The sequence below is a fragment of the Scyliorhinus canicula genome, chromosome 11 (genome assembly GCF_902713615.1).
Source record: "Scyliorhinus canicula chromosome 11, sScyCan1.1, whole genome shotgun sequence".
NCBI lineage: Eukaryota > Metazoa > Chordata > Chondrichthyes > Carcharhiniformes > Scyliorhinidae > Scyliorhinus > Scyliorhinus canicula.
The window spans coordinates 23,842,051-23,857,656 of NC_052156.1; the positions used below are offsets into that span (position 1 = coordinate 23,842,051).

At 44.9% G+C, this 15,606-nt stretch overlaps 1 protein-coding gene across 1 annotated transcript in view; it reads right to left on the reverse strand.

The window, feature by feature from the left end:
• The window catches only part of stab1 (stabilin 1), a 324,671-nt gene that overhangs the window by 257,641 nt on the left and 51,424 nt on the right, over nucleotides 1-15,606 (reverse strand). Inside the window, exons 8-11 of the mRNA XM_038812582.1 lie at nucleotides 13,792-13,988; nucleotides 12,476-12,606; nucleotides 9,468-9,583; nucleotides 4,899-4,981 (exon numbers count right to left, since the gene is read on the reverse strand). Of these exons, the coding sequence (XP_038668510.1) occupies nucleotides 4,899-4,981; nucleotides 9,468-9,583; nucleotides 12,476-12,606; nucleotides 13,792-13,988 (527 nt within the window). The remainder of the gene's footprint in view (nucleotides 1-4,898; nucleotides 4,982-9,467; nucleotides 9,584-12,475; nucleotides 12,607-13,791; nucleotides 13,989-15,606) is intronic.

The following is a 15,606-nucleotide window of genomic DNA, read 5'->3' on the forward strand; positions in this document are numbered from 1 at the left end:
ATTCAGAAAAACACCCTTCTACTGCTACCCTCTGCCTTCTGTGACCAAGCCAGTTCTATATCCATCTTGCCACCTCACCTCTGATCCTGTGTGACTTCACCTTTTGTACCAGTCTGCCATGAGGCACCTTGTCAAAGGCTTTACTGAAGTCCATGTAAACAACATCCACTGCCATCCCCTCATAAACCATCTTTGTCACCTCCTCAAAAAACTCGATCAAGTTATCGAGGCACGACCTCCTTTCACAAAACCATGCTGTCTATCGCCAATGAGTCCATTTGTTTTGAAATGGGTAGAAATCCTGTCCCTGAGAATTCTCTCCAATAATCTACCTATTACCGATGTGAGGCTCACCAGCCTATAGTTTCCAGCATTATCCCTACTACCTTTCTTAATCGGGGTACCACATTAGCTATTCTCCAGTCCTCTGGGATCTCACCTGTACCCAATGAGGATACAAAGATGTCAGTCAAGGCCCCAGCAATTTCCTCCCTTGCTTCCTTCAGTATTCTGGGGTAAATCCCATCAGGCAGAGGAGACCTATCTATCTTAATGTCTTTTAAAACACCCAATATCTCCTCCTTTTTGATGTCAACATGACCCAGACTATCCACACACCCTTCCCAAGAATCATCTTCAACAAAGTCCACAATGTACTGATGCCAAGTACACATTTAGTCCCTCGCCCATTTCCTCTGGCTCAACACATAGATTCCCCTCACTGTGCTTAAGTGGTCCAATCCTTTCCCTGACCATCCTCTTGCTTTTTACATATGTATAAAAAGCTTTGGGATTCACCTTAATCCTGCTTGCCAAAGACTTTTCATGACCCCTCCTAGCCCTCCTAATTTTCCGCTTAAGTACCTTCCTACTTCCTTTATACTCCTCAAGGGTGTCGACTGTCCCCACCCTTCTGGACCATATAAAAGCCTCCTTTTTCTTTTTGCCAAGGTGCACAATATCTCTTGTTATCCAAGTCTCCCTAAACTTCCCACACTTATCCTTCATCTCTCAGAAACGTGTCTTTCCTGAATCCTAATTAACTGTCGCTTGAAGGGCTCCCACATGTCCGATGTTGACTTCCTATCCAACAGCTGCACCCAATCCAAATTCTTCAATTCCTGTCTAATGTTATCATAATTTGCTTTTCCCCAGTTTAGTACCTTAATACAAGGGTTGCCCTCATCCCTATCCAAAAGTACCCTAAAACTGACGGAATTGTGTCACTACTCCCAAAATGTTCCCCTACTGAAACCTCAACCACCTGTCCAGGCTCATTCCCCAATACCAGGTCCAGTACTGTCCCCTAGTTGGACTATCTACATACTACATCAAGAAGCCTTCCTGGATAGACCTTACAAACTCTGCCCCATCCAAGCCCCTACCACTAAGTGAGTCTCCGTCAATATAGGGGAAGTCAAAACCCCTATCATAACTTTTTCACCTATCCAAAATCTCTCTACCTATCTGCTCTTCTATCTCTTTCTGGCAGTTGGGGAGCCTATAATAAACCCCCAACATTGTGATTGCCCCCTTCCTGTTCCTGAGCTCTACCCAGATTGCCTCATTGTATGAGCCCTCCGAGGTGTCCTCCCGCAGCGGTACGGCATCCTTAAACAGTAATGCCCTACCCCTTTTACATCCCCCTCTATCTCTCCTGAAGCATCTATGTTCTCCAATGTTCATCTGCCAATCCTGCCCTTCCTTTAACCACATTTCTTTGATAGCCACAACATCACAGTTCCAAGTACTATGTCAGCAGTTGGAAGTAAAGAGCTGGGTGTTTCCCAGAAGTGGCCAAATAGTGAACCGGGGTGTGATTGATTGTTTGGTTGAAAAGGAGCCCTTGAAAGATACACCATCAGGAAGAGGGGAAAGAGGGTTCACAGAAGTGTGCCTTGTCAAATATATCAGTAACTGCAACCTTTGGCAATTGCATTGTTAAGGGCAGATGATGAATAATCATTAGCTCAACTGTAAATGATTATCTGGTAGAACAGTTCGGTGTGGGGAAACAGATTGACATTTTGCTGAGTTTTTCTGAGAACAGACTTGCTTAAGATAAAAGGCAAGATTCAGACTTATTCCTTCACCGTATACAATTATTGGAATTAACATGCCTTGCTAATGATAATTGAGACCTATGAAACTCAAACTAAAGCTGTTGCGTATGGTCTTGTAAGACATATATCCTTATCACAGTGATTATTTACTATTAAATTACCTTTTTATCTGCAGTATCATTTGCCTGTTAAATCATGTTTAGTTTGTATTGGTTCTAATTTGTGTTAAAGTTGCAAAAAATTAAATCTTTTGTCAGTAATTTCTTCATTTGAGAGTCGTTTGGTAAATCTGGTGATTTTGCTGTACGGAGTTCCCCAAAAGGGATCATCGCAAAATGTTGTTTCTGCTGGTTCGTGAACCAGTGACAAGGGATGTAAATTCAGAATAATCCCTATCAAGAATAAAGGAGTAAGTTAGATTTTTTTGTATGAGTTCACCGAGAATAAAAGTTATTGAGAAAATTGCAAATGGAATGAGACAAGTATTTGAAAAGATAAAATAGAAACGGATAAGGAGAGGGAAGATAAATTGTTTAGGTTGCTCCAATTGAAAATCTAGCTGTTGAGTTATTTCACATATATAGTACTAACACTGAATCGTAGGGGTATTTTGAACTGCTGGCCATTTGTTTTCTTCCCGAGAAATGTGATCAGCAATTCAAAATTGGTTGGGGACCTGTGGGTCCATTTACTGTCTGAATCAACTTTCAGGCAGGCCTTTGTATGGGTGTCCAGCACTTCCACCCAAAAGAGGGAAGAAGCTGTTTAGTTCTGTGGTCCTGCACCTTTCACTTACTGACTAACATTTTGGAAGACCCAGTGATTCAGGCCATCTAGGTGCTCACTACTAATATCACACCCAAATTCTTAGTCCATACTGTAACTGACATGATGATGGAGGTTTCATGATGACGGAGGAAAATACACAGAATTGTGTGGGGAAATTGTAGACTTTAATGGACCTGAGAGTTTTTTCAAATGGTCGTACACTCCATAGATGGCTGAGGATGTAAAGTCAGGTGCCTGAATTGCTGGTGGGTGATTTCTCCAAGATACAATTAGACTCATCCCTGTTTCTAGACAAGGTTCTGCTACAGAATCCAGAAACTGATGCCACCTCTGGTAGAGACAAAGGGACATAATGGTCATCTCATCTCAAGAGATCCTGTGAGTAATGCCAAAACAGAATTGTGGATTCCCTTCCCAGATGGAATATGAAAACTAGCTAAAAGCTAAAACTAGCCTCCGGGCCTGTTTGTGTGTTTTCTGTGAACTAAGTACAGGAGGTTGAACAGAAGAAAAAGTCAGCAAGCACTCTTGCTCTCTCACGCTCGACGAAGGGTCTTTTTTTAGATTAAATCTTGTCGCTACCAACACACGGGGTTGAATAATGACAGGGAACCAGCTCATTCCACCTCACCCAGATTTATAACAATTTGGGGGCATCCCAGCCTGATGGTGACAAATTGAGGGGTCTTGCCCTGATCAACAACTTTGGAGACTTCACCTGAGGGGTGATCATAAAATAAGTATATTTCAGATCAATTTGATTATTCTTATGAAGTGGTGTTACAAAGTGTCTCCTAACTATTACATATTACAGGTCATAAATCGATGGGCTGAATGGCCTCCTTCTGCACTGTAAATTCTATGATGATAAATATGAAATAAAACATTCTGTTTCAATAGAAGTCTTCCCTCTCTTTTTTTCTCTACCTTCTCCCTGCCTGAAGCATTCGGTGCATATACAGCTGGCATAATAAATTGTAGCTCTGATACCTGATGCTGCATGAGTGCAAATGGACGAAGATCTCCAAAAATTGTACAGTGGTGGGTCAGGTGCGTAAAGCAGTGTGAAACTCACTGGTTTTACAGCTGCCATTTCTAGCCAAAGGGCTAGTAAAGATAAAGGGCTCCCCCATCCCCGGACATTGGCACCCCCGGCAAACAAGGGGAACACCTCCAATGCTCCAACACAGAGAGCCAAACTCTCCCCCCACCCCCTCCCAACACAATGAAGGCATCAGGTTGACCTGGCCCCCACCCCGCAATCCTCATCGGCATCGGGGCAGCCGCCCCCCCCCTCCACCCCGCCATTCTAAGTGTCTGCTCACCCCACCACCATGCATGCACAGCAGCCCCTTCACAATATAATGAGAACCCCACCCCAATGGGTTCCCTGTGAGGCCCCATCCCCCGGCCTGCCTATCAGGCCTTGCACAGCCATATCCCTCACCACCCAGCGGCTCTACTCACTTCTGCACCCTCGGCGTAGTAATCACAACTGGTTTCCGTTTGAAGCAGTAGTGATTCATGCCGGTGTGATGGGGATGGAGTGGAACTTCTGATGTTGCCCGAAGATACAGTGTCAAGCCGATTAATGTATTCTTAGGTTCACATCCCTGATTACGCCATCTGCGAGGGCCCAGGAACATTGCGCTCAGAAATCTTGCCCGCGCAAATCCCATCATGGCCCTCTCACGAGATTCAGCTGCCATAATTGCATTCCTGTCTGCAGCAAATGGACCCTGCAAATTTTGCCCTGTGTCTCAGCATTCTCAATCTTGGTAATCCTTAGTTTGTAACATAATTTCTCAGGATACTGCAACACCACATAGACTGTCAAGTCTTTCACAAAGTCCAAAGCTTCCACTGAGTTATTCCAAAGGGCACTCTCCCATCCATAAGGTTACAAAGCATCCAACTGGAGAAAACCTGGACTGTGTGGCTGCCATTTCACGAATGCCAAATAGGATTTTTTTCTAAGAAAACCTTTTTGTGTTTAAAATGGGGAAACACCTTCAATTTGTCTATCTGTTATCCAAGGTAACTCACCTGGTTGTTTTTTAGTTTCTTGACCAGAGGAAGAAAGACTGTAAACGGTCCCATTTTACTCAATGTTAATGAGCATCCATTATCTAAAATGAGTTAAAAAGAAACTTTAAGCAGAATATACTCATGCATTTCCACTTTCAAAGTAAATGGGCGGGATTCTCCCATCGGGCAGCTAAGTGTCGATGCCGGCGTAAAAAAGGGAGTGTTTAACTCTGGCGTCGGCGCCCGTTCCAGGACCCCATTCTCCGGCCCACAGGGAGCTAGCACGGCGCTGGAGCGGCCCATGCCGCTCCAGCTGCCGATCTTGGTGTCGTGGGGTCCGCACATGCGCAGTGGCACCGGTGCCAACGCACGCATGCGCAGTGGCCTTCTTCCCCACGCCGGCCCCGATGCCAAATGGTGCAGGGCTACAGGAGCCGGCGCGGAGGAAAGGAGGCCCCCAGCCAGAGAGGCCGGCCCGCCGATCGGTGGGCCCCGATCGCGGGCCAGGCCACTACGAAGGCCCCCTCCCTCCCACAGGACCCTTCAACGCCGAGATCCCCCCGGCTCAGAGGATGTTGGACCGGCGCCAGCAGGACTCGGATTTTTTTTGACGACCGCTCGGCCCATTGTGGCCGGAGAATTGGGGCGCCGGCCCGTGCCGGCCTGGGCCGGAGAGTCGCCACATACCCCGCTCGGCGGAGAATTGTGTCCCGGCATTGGGGCTGCGTGACGCAATTCGCACGGTGCCACGCGATTCTCCGACCCAGCGGGGGTTCGGAGAATCCCGTCCAATAAATGTGAATTAATATGGATGAGAATTACAAATAGAACACTATTACAAAATTACTTTTGAAGCAATATAGGCCTGAATTTTTCAAGCAGAATGCAGAGCAAAAACAAATTTCCAGCAAATTGATTTCCCAAGCTCAGAGAAGCAAATAGCTGGCAAAAATTGTTAGTTTTGCAAAGTTTTAATGATCACTCTGAGATTGAAACAGGATGATGCTGGAACCTGACAAGTGCAGGAAGAGGAGGAAAAAATAGGTTAATAGGTTACTGCAGCGCTTTCCTGTTAGAAAACAAATGAAAGCTGTACTTCCATGTTATGAAAAACAGCCATGGATAGTAAATTGAAACTATCAGACCAAGTTAAGCTCATGCAAGCGCCAAAATAGATGCAAATTTGAGGTAATGGGGCAGAAGATTTTTAGATACAGGGGTGCATCAGAAATCAGAAGAAGTACAAATTAATACATTCTTGTATTTCTTTGATGAATTTGCCAACAATGTAATCATAAGACAAGGTATAGATGAATCCTTGACCATATTTGGTGAGATACTAAAAGCCTTTGCCAAGTATTTTAAACTCCAAGCTGTGTAGAATGCAGTCTTTAACAAAAGGTATAGAACATCCCTAAATAAATCACCAAAAGGGCCAAGAGATCCCAGAGTACGGAGACGATAGTTAAGAAAAATACAGGGGTGAGGGGAAGCAGATTCTTTGGGGCCGCCAGCTAGCGGCGGGAATCCCACTGGCCCGGTGAATCAGGTGGGAGGAAAAAAACGGATTTCAAACCGGGGGTCAAACCCATTGTGAGTGTCCAATCGGCCCCGACAAGGTTCCTGTCCAAACCCGGCAAGAACGTGCAAATAACTGATTAAGCATAATTTGAATATAATTTATGGGCAGGATGCCCAGTTCACCTGCCTCCTGTGATGGTCTAGCTGCTCACCACAGCTTGGAGTCCTATGAGCATGAACTGGTGCAAGTCCTAAGAAGTCCTAGGGGCAGCACGGTAGCATGGTGGTTAGCATAAATGCTTCACAGCTCTAGGGTCCCAGGTTCGATTCCCGGCTGGGTCACTGTCTGAGCGGAGTCTGTATGTCCTCCCCGTGTGTGCGTGGGTTTCCTCCGGGTGCTCCTGTTTCCTCCCACAGTCCAAAGATGTGCAGGTTAGGTGGATTGGCCATGATAAATTGCCCGTAGTGTCCTAAAAAGTAAGGTTAAGGGGGGGGGTTGTTGGGTTACGGGCATAGGGTGGATACGTGGGTTTAAGTAGGGTGATCTGCTCGGCACAACATCGAGGGCCGTAGGGCCTGTTCTGTGTTGTACTGTTCTATGTTCTAAATGTCTTGCATGCCGAGGGGGTATGGGGGCAAGGGGGTGATTACCCTTCCTGTACTTGCCTTCAGTGCCATGGGAGGTGGGGGTCGGGGAAAGCTTGAACTGGGCTGGAGGGGCTCTGGTCGGGACTCTTTCCTGGGATGGAGATCATTTGGTTGGTCTTTCTACTTAAACCCTTTAAACAGTCTGCCAGCATGCCAAGTTCAAAAATCTGTGATATGAAGGTAAAAGTATATATTTTAATGAGATGGAAACACTTGAAGTGCTTTTTCCACTGTCAATTTCATTGTCTTTGAACCTATTCAAGCTTCTCTTCAAGCCTAGCAATCTAAAAGCTTTGAACAGCATTTTTGACATTCAATTTCACGGGCCATTGCTTTTTAAAAGCTTTTGATTGACAGATCCAGGCAGTTTCAAAGGAAGGTTAACCACAGTTATTTATACAGCTCTTTAGCAGTCCATTAACTCTCAATTACTTCCTCTTTTGAGCAGCTTTTTCTAACTGCAGTTCTTTTTAAAGAGGCTGTCTCTTTTTGTTCTGAAGAGCTTCCTAGAAAGACCAGGAGCAGAATTCTCTGAGCCTCCACGCCAAAATCGCAATCCATGCGGGGGCGGAGAATGGGTGTTGATGCTAAAAACCGGCTGCGAATTGCTTGCGCGCAGTCTTCAGGAATGTTCAGAGTGAAAGGCCCTCGTTTTGACGCTGGAGTGGGGACACGACCCCATTATTGGAGAATCCCGCCCCAGGTTCTCAGTCTGAGAGCCCAGTGTTAACGCTGTCATAATTCTATAGCTTTACCCCATTAAAATATTTTGGACAAGCAAGCTCCACCTAACAAGAAAACCTCTGAGTGGGAATTAACCATTTGTGAACATGGTATTAGTATTCCGCTGCAGGATTTTAAAGGTTTGCAGTAGTTTAAAGAGAGGAAGCCACAAAATGGATTCGGAGCATTGCCAAATTCAGTTTAAAAAGAGCGTCTGGTTTGTCTGTGGCTGATCTAACGAGCCCCTAGTTTCTTGATGCAGCTGTGAAATGCTGCTGGGAAAGATAAAGTGGGGAGGGGCTCACTGTTAGGCAGGAGGCTGCAAGGAGCCAAAAGCAAATTACTGCGGATGCTACAATCTGAAACCAAAATAGAAAATGCTGCACTATCTCAGCAGGTCTGACAGCATCTCTGGAGCGAAAATGGAGCTAATGTTTCAAGTCTGGATGACTCTTTGTCAAAGAGTCTCCACGGAAAGTCGCTTCGGAGCAATGGAAGGAGGTAGTTGGACAATTTTTGCTAATTCTCCGACTACATATATGGCACAAGTGCAGGAAAAAGTTTAATGGTCTGGCAAAATAAGAGAAAGCACAAATATTTTCCAAGATGTACTGTACTGAGGCACTTATACAGATTCCTGCACCACAAAACTCAGCAATTGAATCTAAATCCAGGAAGTAGGGCTGCACTCATCTCATTGGGACCATTTGGTTTGCTTTCTGACATATCAATGGCTATGGTTAAAATAGGGACAGGCTCTGTCCCTCAGGATGGCAGCCATTTGCAGCCTGCATGTGATAGAAAAGAAGGAAGACCAAGCTGCTCACAGCAGATGGCAAGTAGCCATTGCATGACGCAACTGTCACAAAATGAAGTAATCTCAGTCCCAGGAGGCCCCAATAACAAAAAAGCCGCCTGTTATCATAACACATGATCTGCTGAGTTAACATCTTGGATCACATGGTTATATTTTCACACATTAGCACCAACAGGAAGTATACTGCGAGGAAGCATCGAATGCACCTCCGTATGGCTTGACATTAATATACAGCTGCACTAACATTATTCTTCGTGTCGACATCCTTCCTGTCAAGGTTGGAGAGCTGCTTATATTAGCTGGGTTCAATGGAGCATTTAATTTGCAGCACATTGAGAAGAGTCTATGGATAATAGTAGGTTTGTATTGGGAAGAAAAAGGAGCTGGTGAACTGGCATTGTGTGCTTTCAAGAGAGCATCTCCTGCTTGGGATTGGCATGCAAGTGCCTCCCAGTTAGCACTATAAAGGCTGTCTGGCTTTAATATGGTGGGAGATAGAGGAGAGGCACTACGCAAAGGTTCATCATTAATAAAGCCTCAAAGAGACTTGTGTCGACCCAGATCAATGGACAAACTGAACCAGTGCTCAGGAACATAGGTGAAATTGGCACAGATAAGGTTGTTACCCCTCATAATGGAACCACATCCAAAGGTTGTTATCCCTCATAATGGAACCACATTCAGTTCCACTCTTTCTCCAGTGCTACATATTGGCAAGAATGGTGCCTTAAAAATGAATGTCAAATCCAAGCCATTTTCTCTCTCCTAATGAAGGCAGTGTTTGCTTTAGCATGTGAAGGTCTGTAAGATTGAGAGGACAAAGCATTTTAATACAAAATAAAACATTACTATTGTTTGAGAATATTTGACAAAGTTACCAAACATTGTGAGTGTTGCAGTGTTGTACTGGTTGGTGATAAGCGTTTGGATCACATCCCTTAAGGAATCAATGCACTTGTGGCCATCTCCAATCTGATCTGGTTTACAGACACACCTGGATAGCAAGAATACAAGGAGAAATTAATCTATAACTAATCTAACAAAAGTTGCATTGATTATTGTGCATAGTTTAATACATCCAGGAGAATTTTAAAAGGAAGTTTAATCTGTGAAAAAGGTAAACTCAGCTCATTTAATGATTTAGTTGCTTGTCTTCTGATGCGACCATCAATTTGCACGAGATGGAGAGTTGAAGTGAACAGTGGCTTTAATCAGCTAGAACTGTGCCTGCCTGCGACTGCTCTGCACTGAGAGCCGCCTACAGGGCAGCAGCTCTATATACCTCCCCCAAGGGGGTGGAGCCAGGGGCGGAGCCCACAAGGGCACCAACATGATACAATGCGGTGTAATACAATACAATGGTCCATAGGTGGAGCCCACAAGGACAACAACATAATACAATGCAATACAGTGGTGAATGGCTGCCATAATACATTCACCACATACTCAAAACAAAACTTAAGCTGGATTCAGGCAAAACGAAGTCGAAGACCTCCAAGCTAGTGATGAAAAGTTAAAAATTTAGAGGACACTTACATTTCTATTGAAATAACAAGAAAAAAAAGACTTGCATTTATATGGCATCTTTGATAACCCCTGGGCCTCTCAAAGCACCTTATAGGTTTATAATACACAGGAGCAGAATTAGACCATTTGGCCCATTGAGTATACTTCACCATTTGATCATGGCTGATATGTTCTTAATCCCCATTCTCCTGCTTTCTCCCCGTAACACCTGTTCTTCATATTATGAAGAAATCCCCTTATTGACTATAAACACCATAATAGTGCTTGAGTTGCTGTTACCTGCAATACTAAAGACCAAGAGCTGGATGGTGAAATCAGCCAGATTAGTTATTTCCTAGAACCCATGAACTAGGAACAGGGGTAGGTGATCTAGCCTCTCGAGACTGCTCCACCGTTCAAAACGATCATGGATGATCTAATCCTGGCCTTAACTCCACCGTCTTGCCCATTCTCCATAACCCTTCACCCCATTACCAATTAAAAATCTGTCCAATTCCTCCTTAAATTTACTCACTGTCCCTGCATCCATCACACTCTAGGGTAGTGAATTCCACAGATTCACAACCCTTTGGGAGAAGTAGTTTCTCCTCAACTCTGTTTTAAATTTGCTTCCTCTTTTTCTAAGACTATGACCTCTCGTTCTAGAATGCCCCGCAAGAGGAAGCATCCGCTTCACGTCTACTTTATCCATATCTTTTATCATCTTGTATACTTCAATTTGATCTCCTTACAGTTAATAAAATACTTTTTGAAGTGAAGTCACGGTTTAATTACAGGAAATGCAACAGCCAATTTACACACAGCAAGCTCCCACAAACACCAATGTGATAATGACCAGATTACAAACAATGACCAGTTTTTGTTTGGATTGAGAGATAAATAATGATCAGGACACCTGGGAAAACTACCCTGCTCTTCTACTGAATAATGCTGTGGGTTATTTCACATCCATGGCAGGGGCATGGTTTACAACCCCTATGAAAGACAGCACCTCCAACAACACAGAACTCCCTAAGCTCTGCACGGAAATGTCAGCCTTGATTTTTGAGCTCAAACCCTGGGAGGGACTAAATCAAATATGTCAACCAACTGATGCCAAAAACAGAGGGCGAAAACCTTCATGAACACGTTTTGAGGTGTCATTAAAACAACAGCAGCAGTGACCTGTATTTATATAGCACCTTTTAACACAATAAAACATTCCAAGTCACTTCACAGGGCATTATTAAACTAAACATAACGTAAGAGGATATTAGAGCAGATCACCAATAGCCTAGTCAAAGAAGTAGGTTTTAAGGATCATCTGAAAGGAAAAAAAATCAAGGTCGAGAGACAGATGAGTTTATGGAGGGGATTCCAGAACTTGGGGCCATTCTATAAAGTAAAGTGATGTAATAAACCTCAGGACAGCTATACTCACAGCCTCTTGAAACCATATAAGAAATTAGTACAAAGATTGCAAACAACTGCTTCAAAGATCTTCTCTGGTCATTCCACATTCCACCAATGCATGTTCATACTGGGCCCACTTTTAAAAACCCCATAGACTAACATTTTCTACGCTGCCTTCAATGGTCCCTTTAAGGAGTGTGGGTTCAGCTGCTCAATTCCTGAAATATTGGGACTGGCATGCTCTTCATATGTTCTGGCCATTTCTAGATGGAGATTCCAATTGCGGTTCCACAGCTGGTGTTTTATATATTTAAGCATCCTCCTCCTGCCTTTTGTGTCTGTAGTCCTGGGTGTCCATTGTAAGGTCTATTGAATCTGGTGGAAAAATGAGTGTCCCAAGTTCCCACGGGATTTCTCTCTGCCAGTCACATATTTCCAGTCATATATTTCCTGTGAGGAATGTGTGACCAACAAGTAAACATCACCTCCACCCAATCCCATCCCCTGACACTCCCTGCTAATTCAGTCATTAATACAAACAGAGGAACATAGGAGCAGATGTAGGCAATTCAGCCCTTCGAGTCTGCTCCGCCATTCAATCAGATCATGGCTGATCTCTTCCTCGTCTCAAATCCACCTCCACACATGTTCCCCATATCCCTTTAACCCGTTTTTTAAATCAAAAATATATCTTTCTCGAAACCATTTAATAATTCAGACTCCACCGCACAATGGGGCAGCAAGTTCCACAAATTCACCACTCTCTACGAGAAATAGTTCTTCCTCATCTCAGTTCCACATTTTTTAGTAGAATACCTGCATATTTTGTACTTACCATGTCCTAATTATACCTGTGAAAATTCAATTCACATCCTACTCTAACTTTTGCAGTTTATTTTTCAACAGTGATATTTTCCTAATAACAACAGCTGACTTTATATCATAGAATTTGCTGGCAAACACTTACTCAAAATTTCCTGGTGACACAGTTACACACTTTGCTGTCTTATCACAGAGCGATGGCTTGCAAACATCTTTCAAGATGCAGCCTTGTGAAGAATTCCTGGCGATGAATCCATCTTTACACTTGCAAGCAGACTTTGGAAAACAAAATAAATTTCCATGGATTCTTCATCTGTAATAAACTCAGCACAGACTGCACATATTTTTTTTTAAAGTATGCATGGGTCAGCAACATTTCTCTTATTCTTTCCTGCTCTAGTCCGCAGTTCCGCAGGTGTGGATCATTCTCCTTATCCAATGGGAGTTACCATTCTTTAAGTTGAAGTCACAAAGCCATTTTGATTGTGGGGCCTTGTCCAAGTCTTTCATGGTTCACGGGAAGACAGTGACTAGCACTGTTGCTTTACAGCACCAGTGTCGCAGGTTCGATTCCCGCCTTGGGTCACTGTCTGTGTGGAGTCTGCACGTTCTCCCTGTATATGCGTGGGTTTCCTCCAGGTGCTCCGGTTTCCTCCCACAAGTCCCAAAAGGCGAGCTTGTTAGGTGAATTGGACACTGAATTCTCCCTCAGTGTACCCGAACAGGCGCCGGAGTGTGGTGACTAGGGGATTTTCACAGTAACTTCATTGCAGTGTTAATGCAATCCTACTTATGACTCTAATAAAGATTATTATTATTATGGTTGTCATGTCCGCTTACAAGATGTTCCTGCCAAGATTACTGGACAGTGCTCATAGAAATTTAAAATCCCTACAGTGCAGAAAGAGGCCATGTGGCCCATCAAGTCTGCACCGACCCTCTGAAAGAACACCCCATTCAGGTCCCTCCCCACCTTATCCCCATAATCCAGTAACCCCACCAAACTTTTAGACACTGAGGGGCAATTTAACATGGCCAATTCCCCTACCCTGCACATCTTTGGATTGTGGGAGGAAACCGGAGCACCCGGATGAAATCCACGCTGACACAGGGAGAACATGCAACTCCACACAGACAATCACCCAAGCCCAGAATTGAACCAGGGTCCCTGGCGCTGGGAGACAGCAGTGCGAACCCCTGTGCCGCCCTGCCGCCCCAATATCAACAGAGATGCCAACCTCTACCCCTTTCCGTAGCCCACCTCCTTACTATCTTTCCCTGTGCTCTCTCGAGATGTGAACAACAATATCAGACCAGGACCAGAGATTTATTATCAACAAGGCAAAAGGGAATTAAGTTTATTTCAATTACTTTGATTTCAGACTAAGTAATAGCTTTTTTTAAATGAATAACCAACATGTGATTGCTGAATTTAAAAAAACATTCAAATGTTAAATGTACCTTCCCTGGTCCTTCATACTTGCACAAAGTAGAATTTTCTGGACAGCCACCATTATCCATGCTGCAAGGATTTATTGGCAAACAAAGCTTTCCATTTCCATGGTAACCAGGCCGACAGATACATTTATATTTTCCTTTATCGAAGTATTCGCATTGTGCATTCTTGTCACAGATGTTTGTAGTACATGGATCTATTGCTAGAGTATGGAATAACAAAACAAGGATTTAATTAAACAACAGCAAACATTAATTTCTCGGACAAATATTTCATACATTAACTGATATCAACCTATTAAAGTTCATGCCATCTAAAGTGGGTGACAGAGGTAATATAATGAGTTCACCCACTCATTTTGGATTTACAGTATGGCACCACCTACACCCAGACATATTGGCAACATTTTCCATCATTTAACTATAAGATCAGGTTCCATGAAAGTGTGAACATGACCTGGTCAGGCCCACACCGAAAGTACTATGCACCGTTCTGCCTTCATTCTATAAATAGGACATAGAAACACTGGCAAAAGCACTAAAAAAGTCTTATAAGGGTGGTATCGAGCCGAGAGACTAATGCTATCAGAAATATTTGGGTGTTTTCTTAGAAGTGAACTGATAGTGATCTTTAAAATCATAAAAGGTTTGGATAGTGTGTATTTATGTTTGTTCCTAGTAGGAACAAGGGACGGGATTCTCCGAACCCCCCGCCGGCAGCCGAATTCTCCGGCGCCGGACATTTGGCGGGGGCGGGAATTGCGGCGCGCCGGTCGGCGGCCTCCCCCCGGCGATTCTCCGGCCCGCGATGGGCCGAGTTCCTGCCTGTTTTTGCTGGGTCCCGCTGGCGTAAATCAAGGTAGGTCCCTACCGGCGGGACCCAGCTCCGTGGCCGGCCTCCGGGATACTCGGGGGGGGGTGCAGGGCGATTTGGCCCCGGGGGCTGCCCCCACGGCGGCCTAGCCTGCTGTCAGGGCCCACCGATCCACGGGCAGGCCTGTGCCATGGGAGCACTCTATTCCTACGCGTCGGGTGTGTAGGCCTCCGCAATGACCGACGTGAAGGTGAACCCCCCTGCGCATGCGCGGGGATGAGGTCAGCAGACGCTGTCGCTCCCGCGCATGCGCGGACACGCACTGGCCGGCGGAATCCCTTCAGCACCAGCTGCCATGGCGCCAAAGACCTTCCACGCTGGCCGGCGGGGCGCAAACCACTCCGGCACCGTCCTAGCTCATGAAGGTGCGGAGGATTCTGCACCTTTTGGCGGCCTGACGCCGGAGTGGTTCCCGCCACTCCACTGCACCATTTCTGCCCGCCCAGCCGATACCCGGAGAATCCCACCCAAGGTCACTTTTAAGAGTCCGATCACGTGACATATTGATGGTGCATCAGCAGTTTGCGCAGGCAAACAGACAGCTTATCCTAACAGCCTGTTGAGTAAACACATTTCATTTCCAATAAAGCTTTTGCTTGTTTGTACCTTCATGGTCTACAAGCTTATCCTTTAAAAATACCCCCAAGAAACCTGGGACGAGGACATCAGAACCACACTGGCACACCCCCAGAGAAGTAAAAAGAAATACTGAAAAATCATTAATCTGTGTGCAGACATCTGAAAAGGATTAAGAAGCTAAAAAATTAGCTCCATCAAAGCTGGTGACGGAGGGGCACCAAATACTGGTATCAGGCATCGAAGGAACTGTGGTGATATGATTTGCATAGCTGTCTGCCATTGGGGCAGAACACCGGCTTACCATTGACCCTGGTCGGTCATGTGCCTCTTGACCGATTGGTCGAGAGGCTGAGTTAACCACTCCTCCT